Below are 25235 nucleotides of genomic sequence, written 5' to 3' on the forward strand. Positions count from 1 at the left end.
AGTTCCTACCGTTGACCCATCCAGATAGCTTTTAAAAGGCCAAAAACATGCAAATGTTCACATCCGCTAAATAAGAAAAGTTCTAAAAGGAATGGAATTCCTTCTGACTGCTAGTGCGAGACGCACAGCAGATGTTCTCCCTCAGTCTGTCAGCATGTTTTCCGATCAGACAGTGACCTGTCATTGCGGACACAATGACTCAGACGTCTGTTCTAGCCAGCGACAGCAAAGAGATAGAACTCTTCAAGTCTAGATTTAGGTAGCTTTGTCCAAATTGGACAAATTAGGATCATATTCGGTACAGGTTTGGGAGGCGTAATATAACTCACTGATCCAGATTTGAACTAAATCGGCTGAAAAATAGATATTTTATAGGCCAAAATCATTAATCGGGTGATCGGCTATATAGAGAAACCATCCGATTTGGCCCCTATTTGGCAAAGTTGGACAGAGGCCCAAAAAAGTATTTTTTTCAAATTTGAGCAAATTAAATAGCATTTTGTCGTAAAGTATATTCGGAATATCAGTGCATATGGGGCCCATTCCAAAACGTGGACATATTTGATTAATTTACAGTGCTAAATCTTCTATTGCAATTGCAAATTTGCCCATGAACATTCCATTGAGGAACAGGGGCAAACTTCTCACATATTAATGAGTGCTGCCCGATTCAAGTTTAAGTTACATTATTAGGGGCCTTATCTTTATAGCCGAGTGCGAACGCCGTGCCGCAATGCGGTACCTCTTTGACATGGAATAGTAGCTCATAAATGTCGCCAGCATCAAAAGGGGAAAACCACCGATGAACATTTTTTCGGGTGTTCAGCGTCGTAGGCGGACATGCTAGCCTCTACGCTGCTGTGGCCTCCATTTTCCAGTATAACAAAAAATACCTGTTAACTCCTTTCATTTTTGGAAACCCGCAAGTGTCGCTTTACGACTTCTTTTTGTAGAACAAATTTATATGACTTAAGGCCTGCCAAATATCTCTACGGTTTCGCAGAAATTGCTTCACATGTTTGATGTAAGTAAGGTGGTGGCTTCAGTAATCTACACAAGTGTAAATGACCAAAAGAAAGTTGGATAAAATCGTAATCTACGACTTATCCCAAGCCCTTGCTAAAAGACAATCTAAGCTCTTGCCCAAAAGACAGCCCTTTTTTTTGGTCATCCCATACATACCGGTCCCCTGAGTTTGTCAATAAAAAGCGAAAACTTAGTTTTGATTTTAGAGTCATGGTTTCTTGGGCAAGACTTCCGAGGATTTGTCAGAGGCAACCGCAAAAATTTATCCACACTGAAATACATGGCATTTAGCTTGTTACTTTTGGGCTTAATGCTAAACTCTCTCGATTCTACTTCACAGATCCTATTTTTTCTATACGAAGATTAAGTTCTTTAATGGGCTATATCATACCATTTATAAATATATCTATCACATAGAACGATTTAAGGTTTGAGTCCATTCATTCACAGATGAAAGCGAAAAGCGTGATTCGTTTGAGTTCAAATGAACAGAACCCACAGAACTCAGACTCATTAAGACATTTTCAAGCATCGTTGAACCTGCGAGATCAATTTAAAGTTGATATTAATTTATTATCAACCATCGTTATGAGGTTGCCCTGGTACCAGAGTCTTTGTTGGTGGCTAATGTGGTAGTCTAAGTGAATCTGTTTGAAAAATAGACTGCCACTCTAACAGACAAAAATCTAAAATGAAGGTCAAAACGTCGTTAAAGGTTAGGAAATTGATTTTGGAACAAGACAACAGTGTGTCTTAGTTAAAGACGCAAAATATCCTTAAAAATAGGAGCGCCTTTAAGTGGTTAGTTTTGATAGAAAAAATCGTTATGGGACGGCCATCTGTGAAGTAAAATAGGAATAAAACAGCGATCGAAATTTGATACGGATGATCGTGTCCATTAGTAAATAGATAATAAATTTTTTAGATCGCATCTTTATTTTAAAGTGTTGGTTATTTGGCTCGTTTCCTTTGCATAAATCCTACGACTAGGGAAAAATCTGAAATTTTGGTCCAATTTTTTTTTTTTTTTTTTTTTGTGTACTTTAGGAGTTCATCAATCATGTAGATCTACAGATCTTAAGGAAGGATCCTTAATACTTCTTAAAGTAAGTTATTAATAAAATTCCTAACAGTGGTATTGATGCCTACAGTTTCCAACCTCTTCATGTTTAACTTCGGTTTCAAATTATCGAGGTCATCCCCAATGTAAATAAATGCTACCTTAATTCAAACTTAACGTGGATATGTTGTCCCATCTCTCCTGTATTCAAGGGTTTTCCCATACATCTTTTAATTTATTAAAAAAAAATGAAATCAGTTTTAACTACCATTATTTAAATATTTTCATTAACTATTTACATCAATAATTACACTCAATTATCGCATGTTGTTGACAATTTCCTTCCATAATTTACCAGATTAAACAAAAAAGGAAATTATAAAAGATGTATATGTGTGTGTGTGTAATCATGTCCTAGACCAAGTCAACAGCCCACCAGGCAAACAGATACTCGGGCTGCAGCCCGTAGTCAATAACAACCGGTATATATGTGGCCGGTGTTGTTGGTTTAAACATACAAAAAAAAAAAATCCCTTTGCACTCCCTGGCGTTATATACAACTTAATTAACTCAATATATGCCAATACGGGACATAATTATTTACACATAAAAATGTATAAATATTAAGCGTTTTTTTTCACGTTGTTGTTATTTACATACAATACTCTACCAACACTCACAAAGCCCTTCATACTGCAATGCACTGTAATATGGGAAAACAAGAAGAAAAAAAAATGCCATAAGCTTCAGAAAGAGAAGGAGAAAGTAAATTAATGCCATTTAAATAATCCGACTTGTTTAATAAGTATTAAAACTGCCTAAAAATAGGCAACGGATATGGATATGAAACCTATAGCCAGCCATGCCATTCATATTGGCATGCAGTTTTGCTTCTCTCACTCACACTCTCGCAGCAGTGAGCTCATTTTCTCACGCCATGAAACGCTGCCAACAAAAATTAATTTTCATTAAATTCATACAATATGTTGATAATTTTATGTAGCATGAATACATTTTATTAAAAAAAAAAAAAATCGGGGAAATGGGAAATGAAAAGTGTAAAATGCATAAAAGCTTATGGCTGTCTGTGTTACAGCTAGAGTAAGAGAAATGTACTACAATATAGCAAACTATTGAACATCGATTAAAAATGGATTATCATTGTGAGCGAGAGACAAATTATAATTTGTATGCATATATAAGCACATGCATAATGCAAACACATCGATAGTGCAGAGAAATATTGTAGGTGTGTAAGTGGACAATAGCTATGATTATAGCCTATAACACAACTGTTTACAGGTTATTATAACTAAGTGCTTTTGTTAGCAAGGGCCAGAAGGGGAAAAGCTTATCTCCTTTGCTAGAGAAACCAATAAGCTTAAAATCACTTACTGTCTCGATTAAGACATGTCCTTCTGTCTATCAAGGTGCTAAGTGAATGGCCTCAGAACTATCTTGATGATATTGGAGAATGTAGGTTTAGATTTAGATATAGCCCTTACATATATGTAAATCAATGCCACCGCAGCTTGACGCTGAGCGCCTGGATTCGCATCCTGGCGAGAACATCAGAAAAAATTTTCAGCGATGGTTATATCCTTCTAATGCCGGCGACATTTGTGAGGTACTGTATCATTTGGTAGGGCAGCCAGGTAAAACTTCTCTCCACAAAGAGGTGTCGCATTGCGGCACTCTGTTCGGACTCGGCTATAAAAAGGAGGCCCCTTATCATTGAGTTAAATATGAATTGGATCTAATGCATTGAAATGTGAGAAGTTTGCCCCTGTTGCTTAATGGAATGTTTATAGGCAAAATTTGTAATTTCTGACATACTTCAATAAAAAAATGGCCACATAATTATTCCAATATTTCCATTTTGTATGCGATTTTCTTCTTAATGCTATTTTAGAATATCTTTGAATAGTTCCTTTTTTCAATTTCTACCTTAAATAGTTATTAAATTTTTTTAACTTATCCTGTGGGAATCACAATACATATATAAAATTCAAACTATCCTATTTGTATTACCCAAGCAAGCTTTCAATAATTTGTTTAAAAAAACCCCTACACCATCACTTTTCACCTTTTGTTAAGCAACTGCTTTGCAAATTACACAACCATATATAAAGGTTTTGTTTAAGCTTTTTTACTTGGCTTTATAATAAACAAAAGGCTGCTTTGTCCTTGGGCTAAAAGCTTTTTTGTTAAGAATTTCTTGGTATTTTCAGTTTTCTTAGTATTTTTATTCATTTCTATATATTCTCCTATACAAGTTTACATCTATTTATATATCTAGTATAATAATATTCATTTAGATTGGCTATTATTCTAAGAGATCATTAGATGAAATCCATTTAGTTGAAACATAATATCTGGAAATTGAAAATAAAAGAAATTTAAGGAAACAATTTGTAACCATGTTAGATAGACAACAACAGAAAATTTCATTACTTAATGCTCTGTTTGCAAGTTTTTCTATAATTGTTATCAGTTAATGCTTATGATAAGTTATTAAATTGTTGCCATATTAAATAGGTCACAATATTTAGTATTATCCTTAAAATAATTGAAATAATTATAAGCGCTTTAATTTAGGCTGAAGAAAATCTCACACACATTCCAACATACATCGCACTCTGAAAAGTTCTTCAGACGATTTCTCTTAGTAAGAACTATATCTACATTTATGAGTTTCATAGTTGCGATTTAGTCATTGTGGATGTGTATATATAACATAGCAATAACATGGGAGCAATTCCATGGCAGCCGGTTTTTCGTACCGGATTGACCCGTTGACATCCTTCAACGGCAAGAACTGCCTCCTCAGTGTACAACACACTGCTACAACAACAACAACATAACATATATACCACAAAACCGGGAAACACTACAAGTCAAGTGGATAAGAGCTTTCATACATAGTACAGCCATAGTTGAACTCAGTATGCAAAGTTTAGAGCTCCTCTTGGAGCTCAAGAAACCAAATCTGTAGAGCGGTTCTTGAGGGAGCTACATCGACACATGTGGCCTTTAACCCTACAAAACGACCTATGTCAATAAAAATCGGAAGTAAAATCGGGAAATTCAGACCATATTGACAAGTAAGCTGAAGGTCTAGGAGAAGTCATGGTACAAAAGTGGCTCAAGAAGTATTATCGAAAGATCGGTTTATATGGGAGCTGTATCAGGTCATGAATCGATTTAGACCATATTTGGCATAGTTGTTGCAAGTTAAAAAAAAAAAACGAGTAAAAGCGTGCTAAGTTCTACCGGGCCGTATCTTGGGAACCCACCACCTTGGATTCTGCTAAAATATGGAGTCATAACAGAACACTATATGCAAAATTTCAGCCAAATCGGATAAAAATAGCGACTTGAAAGGGCTCATGAAGTCAAATCGGGAGATCGGTTTATATGGGAGCTATGTCATATTCTTGACCGATTTGAACCCTACTTGACACATTTGTTGGGAGTCATAATAGAACATCATGTTCAAAACTTTCAGCCAAATCGTATGAAAATTAAGGCTTCCAGGCGTTTAAATAATCAAATTGGGAGATCGTTTTATATGGGAGCTATATCAGGTTATAAACCGATTTGGACCGTGGCACAGTTGTTGGAAGTCATAACAGAACACTATGTGCAAAATTTCAGCCAAATCGGTTAAAAAACTCGGCTCAAGAAGTCAAATCAGGAGATCGGTTTATATGGGAGCTATATCAGGTAATAAACCGATTTGAACCTTACTTGGCACAGTTGTTGGAAGTCATAACAGAACATTATATGTAAAATTTCAATCAAATCGGATAAAAATTGTGGCTTCCATGGGCTTAAGAAGTCAAATCGGGAGATCGGTTTATATGGGAATTATATCAGGTTCTTGACCGATTTGGACGGTACTTAAAACAGTTATTGGAAGTCATAACAGAACACTATGTGCCAAATTTCAGGCAAATCCGATAAAAATTGTGGTTTCCATGGGCTCAAGAAGTCAAATCGGGAAATCGATTTATACGGGAGCTGTATCCAAATCTGACCCGATACGACCCATTTGCAATCCCCAACGGCCTACATCAATAAAAAATATATGTGCAAAATTTCAAGCGGCTAGCTTTGCGTATTCGATCGCTGTTTTGATTTCAACAGAGGGACGGACTTGGCTAGTTCGAATCATAATGTCGAGACGATCAAGAATATATTGGGTTGCCCAAAAAGTAATTGCGTATTTTTTAAAAGAAAGTAAATGCATTTTTAATAAAACTTAGAATGAACTCTAATCAAATATACTTTTTTACACTTTTTTTCTAAAGCAAGCTAAAAGTAACAGCTGATAACTGACAGAAGAAAGAATGCAATTACAGAGTCACAAGCTGTGAAAAAATTTGTCAACGCCGACTATATGAAAAATCCGCAATTACTTTTTGGGCAACCCAATATATACTTTATGGGGTCCTAGATCAATATTTTGAGGTGTTGCAAACGGAATAACCATTCTATGGTGGTGGGTATAAAAATACCTCACGCCAAATTACAGACAATTCAGATAATAATTACCCCCACTAGACGCTCAAGAAGTCAAAATCCGAGATTGGTTTATATTGCAGCCAAATCAGGTTATGAACCAATTTCGCCATACTATAGTTGTTGGAAGCTGTAACAAAACAATTAATTCAACATTTCAGACGAATCGGAAAAGAGACTCAAGAAGTCAAGGATCCAAAATTTGTTTATGTGGCAGCTTTAACAAAACAAGATCCGATATGGTCAATTTACAACTCCAAACTGACCTTTACTAATAAGAAGTATTTGTGCGAAATTTCAAGCGCCTAGGTTTCTTCCTTCGAAAGATAGAATGTTTTGGACGGACCGACGAACGGGGCAAAATCGACTTAAAATTTCAAGACGATCCATAATAAAGAAAGTTTTTCAAAGCACAAAAAATTCAGAAAAATACATGAAACATTTAATTGAATCGATAGTACGTTTCATATAATTTAATGTTTGAAGATTATTTCATGCAAATGTTGATCGTGACTGCTGCTCAAATGGCCATTCGCTTAGTCCAATTTTGGCATACTCTTTCCAACATTTCGGCCGGTGTGTCATGGATATATACTTCAATGTTGTCTTCCAATGCGCCAATTGAAGCAGGCTTGTCTGTATAGACATGAGCCTTAACATAGCCCCACAAAAAATAGTCTAATAATCTGGCGTTTAATCGCACGATCTAGGGGGCCAATTGACCGGTCGCCAATGTGCAATAAAATGTTCACCGAACTCGCCTCTCAAAAAGTCCATTGTTACGAGTGCTGTGTGGCATGTGACACCGTCTTTATGAAACCACATGTAATGAAAGTCATGCTTTTGCCAAAAAAAAAAGTTGGATGAAACTCACGGTAGCGCACATCATCTTTAAAGAAGTACGGTTCAATGATGTCACCAGCCTATAAACCGCGCCAAAATGTGACTTTTTCAGGATGCATTAGTAGCTCTTGCAATGCTTCTGGCTGATTTTTCGTTGCGGTAGGTCGTTTGGCTTCAATTCTTGCACCATCTGTAGTTTGAAAGCCTTCACACCTAAATCCTTCCGTAACATTTTGTTGAGTAACGGAGGCCCAATTGCTGCGAACGGCGAGGAATCGATAATTGATGGTCATCATTAACACTGGCCGATGCGATATTTTCAGCTGCGATATTTTCTTCATTTCGCACTCTACGTGTTGGTGGTTTAGTGCCCAACAATGTAAATTTGGTCACAACAATTTCTAACCCTATATTTCTGATCTTCGTAAAATTCTAAGACGATTTAACGATATGCGTATGTCTGTCCGTCCATTTTTTGTAATCATTCTACAGCCTTCAAAAATTATTGTTTTGTTGCACGCAGGTTTAGGTACTAATCCGCTCCATGGCACTATGGACATACACCTAAGGCAGTAATCGGTTTGTTGTGCGCTCTAAATCCAAAAGACAAGTAACCTCGAAAAGGAAAATCTAAGTTAGGAATTCCGCTCTACTTACGAAGTCCTTAATTGTTTTCCATGCCACTCCCTTAAGATGATTCATGTTTGGTATAGTATCCCTACCTTAGTGCCGGTATCTGTTAGATGCGAAAGCCGGGCAATGACGAAGGAAATACTCCAACGTCTCATCATCTTTTCCAATTGCCCTAAACATGCTATTGCACTTTTACATAAGTGAGCTCGTAGTCCTATGTATGCCTTTATGATACCAATAGCTATGCTGACCTCCTTCTTGCTTCCTTTCAGTAATAGCCTCGTCTTCTCACGATCTGGATTCCCCTATAGGATTTTCGCCGTCCTACCTACCGTTTCGTTGTTCTACAGGGTTGCACGCCCTTAACTCGGACTGCGTCGACCCAAAAGGCTTCAGGTTAACTATTAAGTCTATTGACGTCAGTCCTCTGGCTTTCACCGCCAAATTACTGCTTTTTCATTCCCGCCATGGGTTGTCAATGTAGACCCCCAAGGCCCCTCTGTCCTCTAATTTTGATCCATCCGTGTAACATTATTTTCCAGATGGCAATATTAGGGTTCCGTCAATCCAAGACTGTGCCGCAGCCAGCAGTGCCTTGCACTCGACTTCAAGGTTCATCTCAGGTATCCGATCGGAAACCCCTTCCCTTCCTTCCAGGTTTCTATCGTCGCCTCTATTTTACCGCGGTGGTATGAGCTGCTCCCATGTTCAATCCATTCTCCCATCGCCTTAAGTCTCATAGCTGCAGTGGCTGCCTCACATCTAAATCTATTCGGATTTTGATATTGGAGCTGTACAATACAAATTTTTGCCCGATTTGGAGTAATGTAGTAATTTTGGGATATAGCAAATTTTGCCGGTTGAAGTACTTGAGAATAAACTTTGAATTGTCACAACTTCTTGTATAAATTGATCATAGAAGATCTTGCACTTTTGCCGTTAAAAAAGATCCGACCGGAGCCGAGTTTTTAAAGCCGATGTCGAAATCGGACTATTGGGCCGAAGTCAGAGTTCAGTTCGAAGTTGGGCTCGCTTTCCTCGACTCCCAACAGCATTCCAACTCCAACTCCGACTGAGACTTCAAACCGGCGTCGGTGTCGGAGGCAGTTACGAAGCCCTGGTCGCATCCATAAATAGAAAAGTGTTGGGGGTCTAGGACGGAGACAGTACTTTGGATTATCGCCCATGGCTGTCTGCGGCAGAGTTAAATTTGCTATTTTCCTCACAAGCCATGTACTTGATTGACACTTTTGGCCAGAAACTGATCTATAAAAGGAGCGACGAGGAAAGTATCAGATTGCACTGAAGGCGCCACTTCACAGGAAGGAATGCGAGGCTTAGACGAATGTCGATACATTGGATATTCCCGTTAGTGGTTCTTTATGTATTTATTGTATTTATTTGTTACCTGATATCGTTTAAATTTGAATTAGTGAGTTGTTTTAAGCATCCCGCCATCCGACCCTAATATAAATCATATCAGACTGTACAGATATAGCTGTCATATAGACCGATGTTCTAATTTTGGGTCTTAATCCCATAAAAACCGAATATCTTGCCCGATTTCGCTTAAACTGTTACTTCTTTATGAATTCTCGAGACCTGAATAAAATATGATCGAGAACAGCCCCTATTTAAATATAACTATGGATATAGTAGTGGAGTTACAAAAAAATAGGAGGATTATTATATCCTTTATGGTGGGTATCCAAAGTTCGGCGCGGCTGTTTTTACTTGTTGCAAATGGCATAGTACCTCACAAATGTCGCCAGTATTAGGAGGAGAAAACCACTGCTGACTATTTTTTCTGATTAGTATTCGCCAGGATTCAAGCTCAGGCGTTCAACGTCACAGGCGGACACTCTAACCTCTGTGGTACGGTGCCCTCCATCAAAAATGCTCACCGATTAAAGTTTTAGTTCTATGATAGGTAACCTCTTTTCTTATGGTGTTTGCGAACGGCGTGCCGCATAGCGAAACCTCTTAGTGGAGGAGGTTGCCTGCACTAGTAAGGGGTTTATCACCACAAAAAATTTGTTATGAAGTTCTGGGGTGTCTTGATCAGGTTAATGGTGCGTATAAGTAATCACAATTATTTTTTATAACTCATACGCACTAGTACTACTTTAATAGAATTGTTACTCAATAACTATTTAGGATTTTTTTCATTTAGTTGCCTAATTAAACCTAATCTAACCTATCTCAAGATTTTTTCCAATTATTATATCCTTAAAATATATGATTTTATATGTATGTCGAATGTAAAAAAGAATGAGGTCAATTTTTCGAGAACTTGTTGTGTTGTTTTCTTTTTTTTCTGCCTTTAAGAGGAAAACAATTTTCCAATTATAACATTTTATCTCAAATAGCATATGAGTATAGAATATTTTTGTTTTTTTAGGAAATAATTGTGGCTTTAACAAGTATAAAAAATGTAATAACAAAAAATTTATTCTACCATACACTAGAAATATGAAATTTTTTAACTACACAAGCCGTTTGACCAGATAATATGCAAAAGGACACATCAACACTTTTTGAACACAGATTATAAAACTCAAATGTTATTGTAATGAGCATAGGATCATATCTGGTGAGGCTGCTAGGGTATCGGTAAGGGTATAACAATTCATATTGAATATAGAAGGTTTACAAAACTGTGAATCCTTAAGGTCAAGGGAATGGATCAAACTACTTTAGTAACATTTAGTATTGCTAAACATAGAAAATTCAGTTTTCTCGTATCTTTTTTACTTTTATACCCTTTTGCATTGCAACTGGTGAAATAAGCATTTTCACTCACATAACACTCATTCCTAGAATATTAGCAATTATCCATTTTATATGATTTTCGTTCTATGATTTTCACTTTACCCCCCCAAAAAAATCCCTCTTTTCATACTGGCTCAAATTGATTGTTAAATATTCCTTTGTCTATGCATACATTTTTGACTTTCTTTTTTGTATCGTTTTTGTGTTCCCAACAATTTGCCCCCAAATTCAAAAAAAGCAATGGAAAATACTCTTCTCAGCTGTATAGAGGAATTGTTTTAACACCACAGTCATGTGTTGAAAAGATAGAAAAATTATTTTTTTTTTTTGAAGATTGTGAAAAGCTTGGGATTTCCTGCATGAAATATTTGCATTTATGCCAAAGGAAGTCCGACAATAAAAGAATTTTTCCTTCTTGCATATATTCGACAGTATGTTGGGAATGAAAACTATGTTGATATGAATGTGTGAAAAACATGGCAAAACGGAGAAGTTGTTGTGAGATGAGTTGCATTATTTGTTATTGTGTATGTAGCACATCTACAAATTTCCGGTTAAGAAAATTATTTCTTTGAACCATAATTGAAATTTTAAATATAAACTACAATAGAGACTTTATACACATTAGGTAAGGCTTAACTTTATAATGGCTTTTGTTTTCTATTGAGTTTGTCATTTTATTTTTTGTTTTTCTTCTTTTTTTATTTAAGTTTCAATGATATTTCTAATATGATTTATTTTTAAGCATACTAATCTAAATAATTTGTATTCACATAAGCAGCATTCATAAATCAATTAGCAAAAAAATTATGAATGCCAGGCTTAAGGAAAAGTAAATACGTTTTTAAAGATGTTTTTGGAGAAAAAAAAGGTAAAACAGAATTTTCAAAGCTATTTCAGGTTTTCGACCGTATTTTATAGGTCATAGCACAAGTCATTGCGAAAATTTTCGGCCAAATCGGATAGGTAGCATGCTCTCTAGAGGCTCAAGAAGTATAATCTAGAGATTGGTTTATATGGGAGCTATATCAAAACATGGTCCGTTAAGGCCCATTTACAATTCCAACCACCTAACACCAAAGAAAGTATTTGAGCAAAATTTTAATCGCCTAGCTTTACTACTTCGAAAGTTAACATATTTCCCACAGACAGACAGATACATGGACGGGCGGACATGGCTAGATCGGCTTAAAATGTCATGACGATCAAAAGAACTTTACTTTACTTAAATTGGCTAAGACAGAATATTTATTCCACTAGCCGAACGTAGAATAGCGTTCCAAGCGCCTCGATCTTCTGCGCTCATTCTAAAATCTCTGACACCAAGTTTCGAGGTGTCTCCCACCACTTGATCTTTCCATCGGACTTTTGATCAAAAGAACACAAAAACAAATGTTAATCATCGAAAATCGCTTTATTGTTTTTCAAAATATTCCCCTTTAAGATCTATACACTTTTGCATGCGTTTGAACCAATTGTCGAAGCACTTTTGCCACTCTGATTGAGGTATCTCCAAAACATGCATTCAGATAGCATCAACCATTTCTTCAGGTGTCGAAAAACGTATACCTCTCATTTTATTTTTTACGTACGAGAATAAAAAAATTAGTTGACCACATTCATGTTTTTTAGAGTAACAACTGATTTTTGACGAAATTCGTCTTGGAGTGAAATACGACCTCGGTTGAATTCACCATACCATCGCTGAACACTGGTCCTTGATGGGGCTTTATCGCCAAATATTTTATTAATTTCATCGATGCACTTTTGTTAAGTTAATCCACGTCAAAAGTGGTAAAAAATAATCGCATGAAAATGTTCACGATTAAATTCCATTTTTTTTTAGGTGAATGTGTAAAGTTACTGTAAACAACACAAATAGCGCTTGTATGTCAAAATGTTCTCAGTACGTATAACCTCAAAAATTTCAAGCTTTACGATAGAGCTGTCAGTTGGCAGATTGCAACACAAGGAGTGTCCAATTCCGAAATATAGAAGACAACCCTTGTATATACTCTATGGGGCGTTAGACAAATATGGTGGTGGGTATACAAAAAACACCTACAACCTCATTTTGGTGCAAAAGTGGTAAAAAATAATCGCACGAAAATGTTCACGATTTAATTCCATTGTTTGGGCGAGATGAATCTTTTAAGTTAATGTAAACAACGCAAATAGCGCTCGTATGTCAAAACGTTCTAAGTACGTAAAACCTCAAAAATTTCAAGCTTTACTATAGTGCCGTTAGTTGACAAATTGCAACAGAAGGGTTTTCCGATCCCGAAATATAAAAGGCAACCCTCGTATATACTCTATGGGGCGTTAGATAAATATGGTGGAGGTTATACCAAAAACACCTACAACATAATTGTGATACAGGGTATTACGACTTTGTGCATTTGTTTGCAACGCTTAGAATAATGAGCTAGACTCATTAAGATGTATACCAATCGGCTTGGAAATACTTCCAGATTCGATTTAGCTGTGTCCGTCTGTCTGTCTATCCATGCATTCTTGGGATCAAGGTACAGGTCTCGTTTGTCATCCAATTGCCATAAAATTTGGCACATGCCACTTTTTGAACAAAATCGAAACAGATTTGGAAATAGCTCCTATATATAACCTTCAACCGATATGTTCAGTTCAGATTTAGATATAGCTCCCATATATATCTTTCATCCGATGTGGCCTTATAAGGCTGTAGAAGCCACAATTTTGGTCCAATCTTCACAAAATTTAGCATGAGGTGTTTTATCTTAAGTCCCAAAACTTGTGCAAAATTTCGGAAAAAACGGTTCAGATTTAGATACACAGCTTCTGCAAAAGTTGTTGCTGGCAACCTTCAGTTTTTCACCATGTTTTCCGATTAGACAGTGACCTGTCATGACGGACACAATGACTGAGACATCTGTTCTAGCCAATCACACCAAAGTGGTACACCCCTCCAAATCTAGATTTGGCCACATAGTTTTGGAACGCTCACAGCCCCCTCTTTGTGACCATCTATCATTCGTCGTCCTTCGGGACTGGTCCTTAAAACTTTTCTTACATATCGCTAGAGACATACCCACAGATTCCAGTATCCCTGGATATCATCTCACTATAGTACTCACCATACATAGTTACGTTACGATACGCATCATTTTTGAAGAAGTATGGTCCAATGATGCCACCAGCCTATAAACCGCACCAAACTGTGAGTTTTTCTGGATATATTTGTAGATCTTCCAATGGTTTTGGCTGATCTTCACTCCAAAATCAACAATTTTGCTTATTTACATACCTATTGAGCCCAAAATTAGCTTCGTCGTAAAGTGAGCGATGAAATTTCTTACCAGACCACGCATTTTGATAATAAAATTCAATAATGTGCAAGCGATGTTCGTTTGTAAGACGATTCATGGTGTTTTGGAATGCTCACAGCCCCCTCTTTGTGACCATCTATCATTCGTCGTCCTTCGGGACTGGACCTGAAAACTTTGCTTACATGTCGCTAGAGGCATACCCACAGATTCCAGTATCCCTGGATATCATCTCACTATAGCACTCACCATTCATAGTTACGTTACGATTCGCATCATCTTTGGAGAAGTGCGGTCCAATGATGCCACCAGCCCATATACAACACCAAACTGTGAGTTTTTCTGGATGCATTTGTAGCTCTTGAAAAGTTTCTAGCTCATCTTCACCCTTACTAATTGAGCCAAAAAGAAACTTCGTCGCTAAACGGTAGAACCGCGCAATGAATTTTCTTCACAGAGCCCGAATTTTGATAATAAAATTCAGTTATTTTGCAAGCCTTGTTCGTTTTTAAGACGATTCATGGTTAATTTATAGACCAAACTGAAGATGTTTGACGTTGAAACAAAACACGAAACGTACTTGAGCTGTTTAAACCAGTGTTTCCAAAAAGATAAAAGCTAAAAAATCACCCTTTATTTCAACTAGATCGGTCAATTGAGTTGAGTTTTTTGCATTGGATTTTTCCAAGGCTGCCATCTTACAATGAAGGAAAAAATTTAGTTTTAAATTTATTTTTTTTTAATTTTTATAAAATATAAAAATTGCCATATTGAGAAACGTATTTACTATTCTTCTGCTAATGCCGCTAAAAAATGCCATTGTCCAACTTAAGCTTTTTTTCCATCGAAAACCATAGAAAAAGCCAACAAATAAAATCTTAAGACAAATAAGAGAGAGAAAATATTTTTAAATTATTTTGGTATATTTTTTGTCTTTTCTTTTTTCTTTTATGATTTACTTTCTTCATTTCTTCACCACCACCTATTTTGTCATCTGTACGTCACTACTACTACTACTACTACTACCGCCACTTCTGTTACTGCCTCTATAAAATGCTTCGATGGATGGTATTGCATATTCGCCCCACAAAAATAAAATTTACAAAAAAAAAAAAATCTTTAAATAAAAAAAAATTACAAAATTATAATTATAAAATTGAATCAATGACTGCACTCCTAAATTGCCATGTGATATGTGTAAAATATTAACTACTATAATAAATCATTTTGTTTGGTCGAACAACAACAAAAAAAAAACCAATTGCACAAAAATGCCTTGATTTCATTGGAATATAATTTATTGATCATAAAAAAATTACTTAATTAAAAAAACAAAAAAAAAATATTAAACAAATGTCAACAACTACTGCTTGTTGGACATTGATTTTGCTATGAACAAAAAAATATATGAAATATATACAAAAAACACATTATAATTATTTATAATGAATCAACCATTAAATTAACTTGGTGTGCAAACAAATTAATTACGAAAAAAATCTGTTTAAATTTTCATTAAATCTATCCATGGTTTTTCTATGTGTGTGTGTGTTTGTGCGCGTCAACTTTCACATGTTTGTGGGTGTATGTTTTTGATTCATAAACACGTAAATGTGCACATAACTCGCTTATACATATGCACCTCACCCAACTATCCACATACACATGTATGTCTATGAATGTATGTGTGTGCACTACAAAAATGAAATCGAAAATAAAATCGCGCTCATGATTGCCACTAGACTGCACCTGTTTCCGTTTCTGCTGCAACTTTGTCACATCACCACCAACAACAACAACATCATCTTCACCAACAACAATTACAACATCACCTCCAACAACAACAACAACAAACGACTACTACCACCACCACCAATACCCTAAACGGCTCTGCACTAATGGCCACACAACAACAACAGCAGCAGCAACCACACCATCAGCAACAACAACAGCAACAAACAAATATGGCCAATGCAGCAGCAGCTGCTGCTGCAGCCAATGCTGCAGCTGTCGCGGCCATGTCCTTAGGCCAACAACATCCCCTAGAAGTGGGCAAGAAACGTGCCGCCGATACAGACATGTTTCAATTGGTATTTTATTTTTCTTTTATTTCCTTTTCTTTAATTTACTCTTACTTTTATTCCGTTGTTGTTTCTTTTTTTTGGGTTGTTTTATAACACAAACATTTTCGGTTTAACATTTTCGTTTGTAATTCATGGTAATTTCGTTTTATGTTAGTTATGTAACTATGGTTTGCCGTTTTATTTCCTTGAAAAGTAGTTAAATAGCAAAAAAAAATATTTTAAATACCATTTTATCAATATATTAATAATTTTCTATATATAATAATGCATGCGAATTTTTTTATATACATTTATCCTCTAAATCAACTTGAAAAATTATGGAATCTCTTATATCTCTCACCATATACACTTTTAATATTTATTTGCTACATCGCTTCATACTTTAAACCCTTTACAAATATTTTTCATAACTAAACTCCAGAAATATTTAACCAATGGACCTTAGGTTAATTGGGCCTGAAAATATTTCCCAGCCAAATCACAAGCTGGGCATGTACACTGAAAAAAAAGTTGGCCCAAAAATTTAAGATTTTCCTTATACATAGGATTCAGGCAATGAAATCGATCCAAAGAACCAAAATTTCAAAGTAAAAAAATGCCAATTTTGCCCATGAACATTCCACCAAGGAACAGGGGCAAACTTCACACATATCAATGAGTGCAGTCCGATTTAAGTTTTAAGCCCAATGATAAAGGGCCCCCTTTTTATAGCAGAGTCCGAACGGCGAGCCGCAGTGCGTCACCTCTTTGGAGAGAAGTTTTACATGGTACCTCACAAATGTTGCCAGCATTAGGAGGGGAAAACCACCATTGAAAATTTTTTGATGGTCTCGCCAGGATTCGAACCCAGGCGTTCAGCGTCATAGGCAGACATGCAAACCTCTGCGTTACGGTGGCCTCCGTTTCAAAGTGTTTTTCTATCAACCAACACGCAGGGGATGTTCCCTATGAATGCAGTGCATTGCGTTGTTGAATGGAAATTAGGAATTGCATAGAAGGAAAAAGGATGTAGTGTTTATTTCCATTTGTCTTAAATCTCTGGATATTATAGTGGGTGGGAAAAACATTAGCCGGTAGTCGATTCTACATACGAACGGTTCGGGCGAAATAAGAATTCTCTCTATAATGCATTGTCCGGTCCGCTGGCTTACCAACTACAAACTGGTGTGAGCTCCTGGAATGTCTAGTATCTCTGACAAATATCCTTACATCAGGAATAAGAAGACGAATATCAGACGAACACATACCATGGAAGTACCGATAAACAAACCGTCAAACCGCCAAACAACCCGCATTGCGACGATGTTCAAAGCAGGCAATAGAGTTGGATACCCTACTGCCCCCAAGCAAGGCCATTGCTTTCCTCTGTACACGGTCCAGTAGCTCCAGGGATGATTTTGAAGCTTGCCACTATGCCACTTTCATAAGACCGAAAATGAAGAACAACTCACATCTATGGGCTATGTGAGTTGTTCTTAATTTTCGGCCTTATGAAAGTAGCATAGACGTTAAGAACATCAGAAGGGGTGAAGTAATTGTTACACCGTTTAAGGAAACCTAAACACTTGAATGCTTCTTTCGACACATGTTTAGTCCAACGAATATGGCCAGAACATCAAGAGCTTGTGATTGCTCAACATCTATACCGTTGATAGACAATGGTCAGCGAATCGCTAGTGCGACAACAAACAGCACTGAGTCTTCCGTGCAATAAAATCTACTCGATTCATTCGACCCCACTCAGAAATGGCCAGCAAATCCTGGCAGAGTATATCTTCCATAACCCACCTCTTGTCCACAATCTCTCGAAGACTTGGCCTATGGTCCAATGAGTACGAATGACAGAGATTACTGTCATCCGCATATGAGTAGATCGCATTCTATGTCTGACTCAACAGATCGTTGATGGAAATAAGAAAAAGAAAAGGAGAAAGGACAGAGCCCTGGGGTACACCTGCTGTCAATTTATGCTCATTGGATGAGAACCCATCTAAAACGACTCGTATAAGGCTAACTCTGAAAAAGCTTGAAATAAATCTAACGAAGACTGTTAGGCCTGTCTATAGAGACACATATAGTTAGATCTGGTTTGAAATAATCAGGAAGAGGTTCTGATTTGATTGCAATACAAAGGCTTTAGTTCTCTTTCTTTTTGCAGGTGCAAAAAATTCCCCTGTAGCACTGAAATATTTGAATATTTGAACCTCCGTCTTGCAGCATCTTTAAATATCTATGAGTTTTTCTTATTTAGACGCACTAGGCTCATATTGAATCTTTTCTACTGGCTCACAATTCTGTTCTTCTCATTTCAATACTTTACTTCATTTTTCTTAGAAGCTTCTAACTACACCAAGTGCCTTTTAACACATACCGCAGAACTCACACACACACACACACACTGGCACATACTCAATTAGGGTTAATTAATCAAGCCAAAAAAAAAAAAATGTGTAAATTAATATAATTAAGTAGATAATTGAAATATTATTAAGTGAGTGATACTTTATTTAAATGTGATGCTTAAATGAAAGGCAAAGAGGCATATAAGTTAAGCCAAGCACAGTAACAAAAAACTTGAATGACACTTGGGAGAAGAGGAAACTTAATAGTTTCCGTACTTGTGGAACAGTGAACGAAAAGAAGGGCAAGGAGGGAAAGGAAAATGTCCTTTCAGCATTATTTGGCAATATTTTTAGACATTATAAATTACCTAGCTAGATATAAAACTCCAAACAAGCTAGAGGGGAGCATAAATTTGCATGCATATATCAGACTTCATTTCAGTTTATACATAGAGAAAGACCATAAGGGTCAAGAGATGCTAGGTGATGGCCAATTAGAAACCCCGACAGTGAAGTGGGCTACCCAAAGTGGTCTAGGCGTACATCAGTGCAAGTCAAAAGTTGTCATTCTCAGCAGCAGATACAAGTTACCTACACTGGCGCCCGTCACTTTGTTCCATTTACTGAAAGCGCAAAATACCTGGGTGTTTTGCTAGACAGGAAATTGAACTTCCAATCCAACGTTTTGGAAAGACCAAACAGAAAGGCAACTCTTGCCCTATACACCTGCAAGAAAGCTATTGGCAAAAGTTGGGGGCTTTAACCGCGTGTCATGCACTGGGTATATACTGCAGTTGTCAGACCTATAATGCTATATGGTGTTGTGGTCCTGTCCACCTACTGTTCAATACTCAACCGGATCCAAAGGATGGCTTGGTTGTGCATCTCACCGCACTGAGAACGGGAACATCGGATGCATTGAATTTAATGCTAGACCTCGTGGTCTAGATGGTGGCTAGACAAATTGCTGCGACCACTGCTGTAAGGCTAAGGGAGCTTTCTCCATGGTCATGCGGTGTCTACGGACACTGTGTTATCGTTGATACAATGCCCGATATCTCAGGCAGTGTGGATTTCTCATTGCCTGAGCCGCTTTTTGATGTAACGTACTGTACAACTATTCCTGACAGAACCCATTGGAAATACATTATCCCTGGTAATAGAAATTACATAGATATCTATACCGATTGTTTCAAACTAGACGACCAGTTGGGTTTTGCGGTATACTCTGAAGAACTTAAACTGGTCATATCGGAAAGGTTATTCAACCACTGCACTGTGTATCAAGCGGAGATCTTTACGATTCAAGAAGTGGTGGGATGTCTAATATGTAATGTCATAACGACAACTGGCATAAAATTGTTCTCAGCAGCTAGGCAGCGATTTAATCCCTGGAGAATGCATTTCTGAATTCAAAAAGCGCCCTCGACTGTCGCAACTCCCTCAACGAGATGTCTGAATAGATCGTAATTCACCTGTTCTGAGTGCAAGGCCACAGAGATATCCCAGGGAAATGTAGGGCGGACGTGGTTGCATATGTCTGGGAAACTGGAATCTGTGGGTATGCCTCTAGGCCCAAAGGACCACGAATGATAGATGGTCACAAAGGGGGAGTTGTGAGCATTCCAAAACTATGTGACCTAATCTAGACTTGAAGAGGTCCACTGCTTTGCTTTCACTGGCTAGAACGGACGTCTTAGTCATAGTGTCCGTCATGACACGACACAATGACGGAAAACATATGGACAGACTAAAGGTTGCATGTAACGACTTCTGCAGAAGCTGGGAGGACTTCGAGGAAGAGGTGACTATAGATTATCTGCTGTGTGTGTGTCCCGCATTGGCAGTCAGAAGGAGTTCCACTTTAGGTTCTCATTTCTTTAAGAACTTGTGTGAATTAGCGGATGTGAACATTCGCAAGATGTTGGGCTTTTTAAAGCGATCAGAATAGTTCAACGGTAGAAACTAGAAAGCGTCTTCCTTCTCCTGTTCCTGTGGTATTACAATGGACGAATACGTCTAAGTGAGTCTAATGGTAGACTGCCATTTAAACCTAACCTAAAGCAGACAAGATTGTAAGTTTAGAATCTCATTTCAATATAGAATTTTTGGGTATGCCTCTAGCGACATGTAAGCTAATTCTTTGAGTTAAGGCCTGAAGTGCCCCATAGCATATTCAGTATCCAAGTAATCACACTGTTCCGTAGACCCGCACCCCTAAATGCCGCATTTGATCATACTGAAGTCGTATTTTTGGTATGTTTTGGAAGTCGAAACTCTACGGGAACAATTTCAATCAAATCCGATAATAATTATGCCTTTTAGGGACCCAAGAAGTCAAATCGGCCACTCGATTTTTATGGGAGGTATATCAGGTCATTGACCTTTTTGGACCATACATAGCACGGTTGTTGGAAGTCATAGCAAAACTAACTTTACGTTCAAAATTTAAGCCAATCGCTTGTGTCAAGCTCCAATATGCCCAGCCATATAATAAAATAGATTTCACATTACTGTGGAAGATCCTGACTTTTTTATTATAAATATGAGATGTCACTGCGCCTTCAAACTTTGTTGAGTTTAAGAAAGATATTTCTAGCCGCGTTGATACCTTCGCGGATGTCTGATTCTAATCCTCCGTCCTTTGTAATTTTGGGGCAAATGGACCAAATCGGTCTTTAACTTGATATAGATCCCATATAAACCGATCTCCCGATTTGACTTGTTGAGTCCTTAAAAGCCGTAATTTTTGCTCGATTTATTATGATTTCCAACAACTATGGCTAGTACGGTCCAAATCGGTCTATAACCTGATATAGCTCCCATATAAACCGATCTCCCGATTTGACTTCTTGAGCTCTTATAAGCCGCAATTTTTGTCCGATTTGGCTGAAATTTTGCATGCGGTATACTGTTATGACTTCCAATAACTGTGCCTAGTAGGGTTTAAATCGGTCTATAACCTGATATAGCTCCCATATAAACCGATCTCCCAATTAGACTTCTTGAGCCTTTACAAGCCGCAATTTTTGTCCGATGTGGCTGAAATTTTGCATGTATTGTTCTAGAATTGTCAAATCTATTACTAATTTATAATGGCAAGGTAGGGCCTATATTTGTTCTTTTGTATAGATTATTGATTAGATCTTCAATTAGACTTGTAGGGTTATATAAGCCAAGATTATACGTTTCCTTAATATCCCAGTAGGCTCAAAAGATGACCATTATGATTTTCCATGGATTCTATCAATGTAATTCATTGATGGAAGTAATACGCCATACCTTGATAATAAAGCTCATTGCATGATGAAAATTACTTTTTAAGCCTGACTCCTGGCCAAATATGTTAATCCACATTACTTTCTATGAAATATGTCATCCTGATTTGCTTTCAAGCTTTTGCAATTCCCTTTCCATACCCTCTGTGTTTGTAAGATTATGTGACAAAATTTTTGTTTTATATGTAAATATTTATATGTTGATTATCATTAAAAATTTATTCATTTTAAGTGTATCGATATTATTATATAAAATGTAGAAATTGAAATAAAATCTGCTAAGGTGACTGAAGAAGGTGTTTTGGTAAAATATCATGAATGAGTAAAGTTCTCAGATTATTTTTGTTAAATTAATGTTGTACCACTTTCTAAAGAATGTTTGTAATTTTGAAGAATAATTTGAATTTGGTGCCTTGCTTTTATAACTATATTATTAAACTCCAAAAATCCACAAAAGAGGAAAACCCTGTGCTTTTGCCAGAAATTGTTTCCATTTGTTTCAAAATTTCAAGAGGCCTTAAATGTTTTGTTTAGTATTCCATTAAGCTATGTATTGCTTAAGATTACAAAATGTTCCAATGGGTTGTATGAGTTATATTATTTATAGTGCCTTAGTGCGTATGAATGATATATGAATTAAAATCATACATACGCCAGCTGAAACTCTTACTATTGCAAAGACTTTTGTCAGCAATTTTAATCATATTGCATACAATTAAACAAGTACCTGATAATTTTTTAAGATGATATATCTTTAAAATAGTGGTGGGCAGATACACCCATACCATTTCGATTTATTGTTGACGTGCACAAGAACATAAACCCATGGGCCAGGAAATAAAATAAAAACACCAAAAATCTAACTTTTATTTCTTCAGTCATTTATCAAATTTTGTTTAACTTACTTAACCTAATATTTCCCGTATTTTTTTTTCCTATTTTATAATTTTTATTTTATTTAGAATTTTTTGTAACTAATATACCTATAATTATAGAAATATTTACACTTAGGCTTAAACATAACTCATAAAATTTGCTAGAATATAACTAACAAAAATGTTTTTCTCTTCCTTCTCTTTTTTCTTCCATACCATGTTTTCGTTTTTATGTTTGATTTTTTTGATTTGTCTATATATTGTTGTATGCTCACTTCATTCCAACATTATAACATTATCAACATTATCGTCAACGTAATCATCATCGCCATGTAACTTAAACTGTGCTCCTTGCTAATGTATTGTGTGATTTGTTAAAAAAAAAAAAAACATACACCACGCTGTGATCAACCAAAATATGTTTGTAATAACAACACATTTTGTCCTGAATGGCTTCATCGTCATTATCATTATTATCATCACCATCATGAACTTGGCTGTTGTCGACTTTGACATCTTGTCTGGTGTTGTGTTTGATGAACGCACTACTAACTTGGCAAAAAAATCCAACTACTGCTACTACTATTGTTACCACTAATGCAACCGCAACTACAATTTTGATCAACAACAAAACGCTGCTGTTGCTCAACATCACTGAACCAAACAACCAACTTCCCATTGTTATCGACTATTTGTTGCTATGGAACTCTTGCTGTTCCCCCCATTGTGCTGCTACTGCTGTGCTTCCTTGTATGCATTTTTTTTGTTTACTTTACCACTTTCCCCTTCCCATCACCATTCAACAACAATCCTCTTTGTAAATCGAATGACAACTACTTTTTTGGCAACTATACTACTACTGCTACCACTACCTACCTACCACCACCACCAACACCACGAACATCACCAACATCTCCTTGTCATCCTTCTGTTGCAAACAAAATGAAAACAAAATTTTGTTACATTTTGTTATGCATTGTGTTTTCTTTTCGATGACTCCCTAAAGATGGATGTTAAAGCGGTTGGTTCATTTTACTATGAGAATTTCGTAAGTATTGCCAATGGAGGTGAAAGACACATGTTAACAATAGACTCGAAAATCTTTACAACATTGCATTAAGTTTTGGCTTCAAAATTTCTTCTTTTTTTCTCCAAAATTGACTTTTGATCTTAGCATAAGAATAGAGTTTTTCTTTTCAAAACAAAAACAATTTTAGTAATAATTTTTTGAATTATTTTACTATTTCTCAAATGTTAGATTCCTTTACAATTTGTCATTATAATACTGAAAATATGCTGAATTTCCAAATGAAAGGTTTCATTTTTGTTATGAATGCTTGCACACATAAAGGGTTTAATGAAATGATTTTGCCATAGATTTCGGTGAAAATAGATTCTATTCACAGAATTGTGATATCAAAAAAAATACTAAATATCCATTTGTGATTGATTGTGCATTTCGTTTTCTATGTGATATGAGTAGTAATGGTAACAATGATGAGAATAGGTTGAATTGACTATTTACAGCACTGTCAATCAGAAACAAAAATGAATAGCAGTTTGTTCCTCAGATTTACGTATAAGTGGCCTTTTATTGGGAAGTGCACTGGAATATTACAAATACCCGTAAATAGTATTTTTTTAAGTAAGGCTGATGGATTAGGTCGGTAGAGAACAAGTAAAAGCGTGCTATGTTCGGCCGGGCCGAATCTTGGGAACCCGCAACCATGGATTCTGCTAAAATATGGGAGCCATATAAAGTTATAGACCGAATTAGACAGTACTTCGTGCAGTTCTTGAGAGTCATAACAGGACTCTATATGAAAAATTTTTGCCAAATCGGATAAAATTGGCGGCTTTTAAGGGCTCAAGAAGTCAGATCGGGAAATAAAAATTACAAAATGTTCCAATGGGTTGTATGAGTTATATTATTTAAAGTGCCTTAGGGCGTATGAATGATATATGAATTAAAATCATACATACGCCAACTGAAACTCTTACTAGTGCAAATACTTTTGTCAACAATTATAATCAAATTGCATACAATTAAAAAAGGACCTGATAATTTTGTAAGATGATATAAAAATATATTATATTATAATGGTGGGCAAATACACCCATACTATTCCAATTTATTGTTGACATGCACAAGAACATAAACCCATGGGCTAGGAAATAATGCCTTCTGCTAAAATATGGGAGCTATATATGGTTATAGACCGAATTAGACAGTACTACATGCAGTTGTTGAGAGTCATAACAGGGCTCTATATGCAAAATTTCACCCAAATCGGATAAAAATCGCGACTTTTAAGGGCTCAAGAAGACAGATCGGGAAATAGGTTTATATGGGAGCTACATCATATTCTTGACCGATTTGGACCGTACTTATCACAGTTGATTTTAAGTCATAATAGAACACCACATATAAAATTTCAGCCAAATCGGATGAAAACTTCGGCTTCCAGGTGGCCAAGAAATCAAATCGAGAGATCG

The 25235-nt window shown here is 36.4% G+C and overlaps 1 protein-coding gene across 31 annotated transcripts in view; it reads left to right on the forward strand.

Annotated features, from left to right (window-relative positions):
* LOC106083996 (protein muscleblind) overlaps positions 1-25235 on the forward strand; it is a 913910-nt gene that overhangs the window by 798700 nt on the left and 89975 nt on the right. For 20 of the 31 annotated variants that reach the window (XR_009398299.1, XM_059368557.1, XM_059368560.1 and 17 more), the window contains 2 exons: positions 15903-16250; positions 23746-23787. The exons of 2 other annotated variants lie outside the window; for them this stretch is intronic. Coding sequence is in view for 26 of the 29 variants with exons in the window: in XM_059368557.1 (XP_059224540.1) it covers positions 15903-16250; positions 23746-23787 (390 nt within the window). In the remaining 3 variants the exon portion in view is untranslated. The remainder of the gene's footprint in view (positions 1-15902; positions 16251-23745; positions 23788-25235) is intronic. 9 more of the 31 variants (XR_009398300.1, XM_059368564.1, XM_013247358.2 and 6 more) reach the window with 4 other exon arrangements.

Source organism: Stomoxys calcitrans, chromosome 5 (genome assembly GCF_963082655.1).
Source record: "Stomoxys calcitrans chromosome 5, idStoCalc2.1, whole genome shotgun sequence".
Lineage (NCBI taxonomy): Eukaryota > Metazoa > Arthropoda > Insecta > Diptera > Muscidae > Stomoxys > Stomoxys calcitrans.